This window comes from Bidens hawaiensis, unplaced genomic scaffold, assembly GCF_021521415.1.
Source record: "Bidens hawaiensis isolate Kalapana, Puna unplaced genomic scaffold, B.hawaiensis_p1.1 tig00032715_1, whole genome shotgun sequence".
Classification (NCBI taxonomy): domain Eukaryota; kingdom Viridiplantae; phylum Streptophyta; class Magnoliopsida; order Asterales; family Asteraceae; genus Bidens; species Bidens hawaiensis.
In genome coordinates, this window is record NW_027495575.1 from 106,731 (window position 1) to 112,702 (window position 5,972).

General features: G+C 31.3%; 1 protein-coding gene across 1 annotated transcript; it reads left to right on the forward strand.

Annotated features, from left to right (window-relative positions):
* The first annotated feature begins 1,370 nt into the window (after positions 1-1,370).
* On the forward strand, positions 1,371-3,995 carry LOC143583889 (EP1-like glycoprotein 3). The gene is made up of 2 exons (XM_077066072.1): positions 1,371-1,921; positions 3,063-3,995. The coding sequence occupies exons 1-2, from the start codon at positions 1,400-1,402 to the stop codon at positions 3,993-3,995; spliced, it is 1,455 nt and encodes a 484-aa protein (XP_076922187.1). The 5' UTR covers positions 1,371-1,399.
* Positions 3,996-5,972: the final 1,977 nt, after the last annotated feature.

A 5,972-nucleotide genomic window follows, 5' to 3' on the forward strand; every position in this document is an offset into this window, starting at 1 on the left:
GTGATTAAAAGAATTATGTTTTGGACTAAAAAGATTAGACATGCCAAACCTTAGAGACCACAAATAGCACATTTACTTTTGATTAATTCTACTTCGAATATGAGTCATATGACACACCATCAATATTAGTTATTTTGAGCGTTAAGGAAAGGTTTAATCGATCGCAACTCAATTATGACGGTTTCACACTTTCATGTGGTGGATCGGTGGTTTACATGTGATCAACAACAACAACAACAGTCATACAGTGAAGCTACAGATAGAGTTTAGGGGTAACAAGTATTTCAGATAAGATTGAGCATGTATAGAGGAGACATGTGACAACGTTATTTAGAGCAATGGAAACCTTCATTATCGACGGGCGGAAGAGTAGATGCATATCATAATGACTATTTAGTAATTAGTGTAACTTGAGGAACTGATTCTTAAAAACTACTCCTAGTTATAATCTTGCATACGTCACCTAAACATCATAAGTGCGTCAGCAACTACTCTTATAAGAAATAGTGGATTGTTACCCATTTTCATTCGAAGGTTTGCATCATATCCCAGTATCCCACTCACGATTTTGCAATTATATATTATCAGTTGGGGGCACTTAAGTAATTTGAGTTATATCTATTACAAAAGATAGTATAATAGTTTGATACATAATGAGAAAAAGATATAATCAATTAATAGTTACATATTTAGAATGTAGTATAATAACAAGAAAAAACATTTAATTAATCTGTCATTGTTACTTTATAGTTAAAGGCTAACAGATAAAATATAATTTAAATATTTGATATTGTCATAAAATATAATATATAATGTATAATTAAGAAAAGTTACTGATTCATAATCAGCCTCTTAGTAATAAGAAAGAAAAATTATTTGCTTTTTCAATTTCGGATATTATGGAACTTCATTATCATTATTGCCAAGGTCGAACACAAAACATATTAATTCAATCAATATGTTGAGTTACGTTATGGAAATTATGAAACACAAGGAATAATAAGGTTTTCAATGGGATCATACAAGCTCAACGAAGTTGGTGGAAGAAATAAAAGTTAAAAGTTTTCTTTGGATGGGTTCGAGAGCAAAGAATTTTGATGTTAATTGGAAGAATTGGTGTAATTTTGATGTAGTAAATATGTAAGTATGCACATTGTTTCTATTTTGTATACAATAATAGAAATATGGAATAATCCTAAAAATATTAGACTAACCGACTAGCTTATGAAATAAAATGAAAATATATACATCATCTTAACCACAATTATATGTCCAAAATATTAAATGAATATATGAGGTAATATAAAAATGCCCTTATGAAGGTAATGTCTAGTGCCCAACCTACACCATTGGATAGAAAATTGGAAAGTAAGCATGATGCTACCTTTTATGGAGTGGGATGACAACACAATCATGTCTTCTTTTTGGTCTCATTGGGTCAATTCTGAGCCTTAGCACACTGAAAACACAAACACAACTATGTGAAAACTACAACCCCCCCCCCCCCCAAGTTATTTCTCTCATGAACATACTTTTCTCACTAGCATTACTCATTCATTTCTCAACTCACTTTCATGGCCATTGCACTACTGATATCCTTCAACTCGGTAGTGAAATTACCGTTCTTTTACCCGGTCTATACATAAACGGGTTTGCTACACCAACAATTGTACTCAAGACTAGTCAAGCGGAGCCTAGCTTTCGTGCTAGGCTTACAGTTGAAGCCGTTGGGGAGGATAAATATGCTTGTTCGTTTGATTTTTTTCTTGGAAACTTTAAGGTTTGGAGCTCGTCACATTCATCACGGTTTCTTACCACCGAGAAATGTGTGATTGGACTCACTTGGGACGGGAACTGTAGATTGACGGGCCATAATGACCAATTGGGATGGCAAACCGCAACCTATGGCAAAGGTATAAAGGTAAATTTGGTCTATTGTAGTACATTTTAAGATTTACGAAACGTTTAAATAATCGGTCAGGATAAATGCTTTATTTATATCCGGTTTAAAATAGATAGTTTTGGAATTTGGATTGAGATGAGTTAATATAAAATAGTTTTGTTTTTCTAATTTGGAATGGTAATGGGTTAGATATGATACCATTTTGATAATTCCAGTCTCATACCTTAGTATAAGATCATGTCTTGTACTTGTTGGTATTAATTACTTATGATCTTATTTTGTTAAAATTTATATGTTGGGATTCCCATTTCATACATGCATTAATGGCATGTTCAAAAAAGAAATCTTACTATCTTGATATGTCTTTTAGGTTAGAGAAAATTACGGTTTTAGTCCCCGTGGTTTTCAAGCGAAGTCACTTTTAGTCCCTGAACAAAAACTTGAACTGTTTTACTCCCTGTGGTTTTTAAGCGGGGTCTCCATCAATTTCAAGTTATTTTTTCCATCCAAATATACATGCATTTACAATTAAAGTATACCATGTTTAAGGAACATTACTATGCTAATAATAGATCGCATGTTTCTTTGTATTTAGGCGGTAAAAGAAGTAAATTTTTTTGCAATTTTCTTTTGTTCATGCATGTCCTAAAAGACGTAAAAAAATTTAATATTTTAATAAAATGTCCTTTTTATCAATATAATTTTTATGTCCCCCACCAATCCACCACCATTTATGTCCTTTTTAAACTCATAAATAAGTATCCTACAATTTTCTATGGATTCTACCATTGAACCACATCAGATAATGCCCTGGATGATTATGAAGGTGATGAACAGTAGAAGACTATTGACGTTGACCATGTGTATAGTGATGAAGATAATTCCACTATCTTGTAAAAAATAACTTGAAAAATTGACGGATGGACTAAAAGTGACCCCGCCTAAAGACCACAGGGAGTAAAACAGTTCAAGTTTTTGTTCAGGGACTAAAAGTGACCTGCTTAAAAACCACAAGGAGTAAAACAGTTCAAGTTTTTGTTCAGGGACTAAAAATGACTCCGCTTAAAAACCTCGAGGACTAAAACAGTAATTTTCTCTTTAGATTATTGCAAACAAATTTCTTAAAGATTTAAGTACAAGTTGTTTATGAACATTTTAGAGGCTGCAATTGTTAAAGAGTGGGAATCTTGTTCTTGTGGATGAATTCAACAACTTCATATGGCAAAGCTTTCAATCTCCCACAGATGTAATGCTATTGGGACAAACATTATCTGTTGGAACGAAGCTAACCTCCCCATCTACAAATTCAAATTCGAATTATTCGTTCGAAATTCATCAAGAAAAACTCGCACTTTACTTAAACTCCGGTCAGTCTAAGTACTCATACTGGGAATTCAACCCCAAGAAACACGCAAATATATCATTCATTAAATTGGCGATGAATGGGTTGCATTTGTTGAACAATAAAAACCACAATATTGCCCAAATTCCATGCAAAAGACTAAAACTTTTAAGGTTTTTCGCCATTGACAATACAACCGGGAACTTAGGGTTTTATTTTTACTCAAATAGAACACACAAATTCGAAGCCTCGTTCCAAGCTCTTAAAAGGAAATGTGATCAACCGAACGCTTGCAAAGTGAATGAAATTTGTAATTCTTTTAATGAATGTTCAGTTTTGAAAATCAAGGGGTTTCATGGTAACTTTTGTGAAAGTTCAAGGGGCAATATGAAAGGGATACGAAGCGTGACGATTGTTTTGAGAGACGTAAACAAGAAGATTGTTAACACGACAAAGGAATCGTGTGCGGGTTCGTGTGTAAAGGATTGTACATGTGTTGGTGCATTGTTTTCAAGTATGAGTAGGGAGTGTTATTTGTATGGAGAGCTAAGGGGAATGAGAGAGGTTAATAATGCTAGTGGAGAAACAAGTTTTATGGTGAAGGTTAATAATGAGAGTAGTGGGAATGGATTGAAGAAATGGGAATTGATTTTGATTGTTGTTGTTGATGGAATTGTTCTTTTTGTATGTTTGGGTGGAATGGGTTTGTATATGTTATGGAAAAGAAAAAATGTAGCAAATAATAATTAAAATTTAAAATAAGTTTTTTTTGGTATACATTAATACATGTTTTAGTTGTTGAAACTTGCTTGAAATAATTTAAAATGTTAATAATTAATAAAACTTCAAAATTTCGGAGAAAAGAAAAAGTAAACTCAAGTGTTGTTTATGTTGTCATTGGCAACGACCTCGAGATGCTATAAAAAATATATAGTAATTAGTTTTTATTCCTTGTATTATGGGGGGTGGGTTTGTTACTTTCTTTTTCGTGTATAATATTATATTTTTTTTATATTTTAATTTTATTTATTATAAGAAAGTTAATAATTTACTTAAGATTTGATAATGAAAGAGGTTTATAAATAAATGAGACGTTATAACCCGTTTAAAAGTTATGAGTTTGGTGAGACCCATGACCCGCTTATTTTTTTCTTTTTACTACAAAATTGTTTATTAATATAAATAATATATTTTTCTTAAAAAAAGTTGGATATTAATTTTTAGTATATCTATGTTTTATGGGATTTTTATATCAAATATCTTGTAAGATTAAATTTTAATATAATGAGATGTTATAACCCGTTTAAGGTTATCTCGGTTTGGTGAAACATATACTCGTGAATTCGGGTCAAATACATAAAAGTCTTCATTTACAAATAAAACAATCTGGTGGCTTGAGAGAATGTAAAAAACAAACAGAGAGCTTTTATAGGTTTCGTTTATATATATATATATAAGATTGAAATTTTTAGTTTTATAATTTTTCCTTTCTTTTCATTTTCCTTTTTTTTTCACGCAACATTTATTGTAATTTATTTACATCGTCATATGTTGTTTTACTTTATTCGTCTATTATATTTATATATTTTTTTATAAATTTTAATTTCATTTATTATAAAGAAGTTAATAATATACTTAAGATTTGATGATAATAAATAACATAATGTTTATAATAATAGTTAATACATCAATTATTAATGTATATTAAAAACATTAGTCAAAATAATTAATTATACCTTATTATATATATTAGTTTGTTAATTGTTGATGAGTCATATTACCTATAATTAACTAATAAAGGTTTCTCATTGGTTGTATATAAAGAGAGAAAAAGATTAGCATCATAACCAAAATCACACACACATAACAATTCTGTGTGTCTCCTCTCTTTAAAAAAAAAACTTTGATTCATAAGTAAAGGCCAGCTACATAGCATTAGAAAATAATTATCATTCAGTAGTATTATAGTGTAAAAGCATGTAATACTAATCTCCTTCTAAACATGTCGTGCTTAGAAAGTAAAAAAAAAATACAGTATGAGATGAGGTGACTTGGATCAAAATGAAGAGAATGATCACCCTTGAGTGAATATCCTTCCAGCATCGAGAGCATTTTGTCCAACTTCACAGTTACTCGTGTCATCTTTAGTGGGAAACCCAACAGCAATTAATTGCAAAGTGGGCAAATGTATATATTTGGGTCCTCATGTGAGCAAAAGTTTCACTTTCCATGTTCTCAAAGCAGCCTTTCCAACAAAAGCTTCTGTTACCCAATAAGGAGGAATTGTCCTAACGTAAGGATTTCTTGTGCGATCTTTATGGCTTTTGTAAAATACGCGCGAGTATAAGCCGGCCATTAAGGCATTGCCCGGCTTCGGGGGTTTTAGGCCTCGCATCAGTGGTATAAACGCATATTCAGCAATATAGCACCTATTTTTACCAAATATGTGACTTTTAGCAATCTTAATATACCCATCTTTGAAGGAACTTGGATCATTTGAGTGACGTACTTCCCAATAATAGTGGGAGTATCTTGTGATACAGACTGCGTGAGTAGAGGTAAGACCTTTCAAGTCACGTGTACAAACATCCTATAATAATTAAAAAAACAAAAAAAAAGGTCAAACTCAATTACATGTATAACAACTAAATTCATGTAAAAGAAACTAACCGTTCCATCATGTTTAAAAAATTCTTTATTTATAGTTAAAACCGTTGTTACAGGCTG

Excerpts from the sequence above, each read along its gene's own strand:
- LOC143583889 (XM_077066072.1), top strand. The coding sequence starts at position 1,400 with ATGACAACACAATCATGTCTTCTTTTTGGTCTCATTGGGTCAATTCTG. Across the intron at positions 1,922-3,062 it reads CCTATGGCAAAGGTATAAAG|AGGCTGCAATTGTTAAAGAG; the intron begins GTAAATTTGGTC and ends TGAACATTTTAG.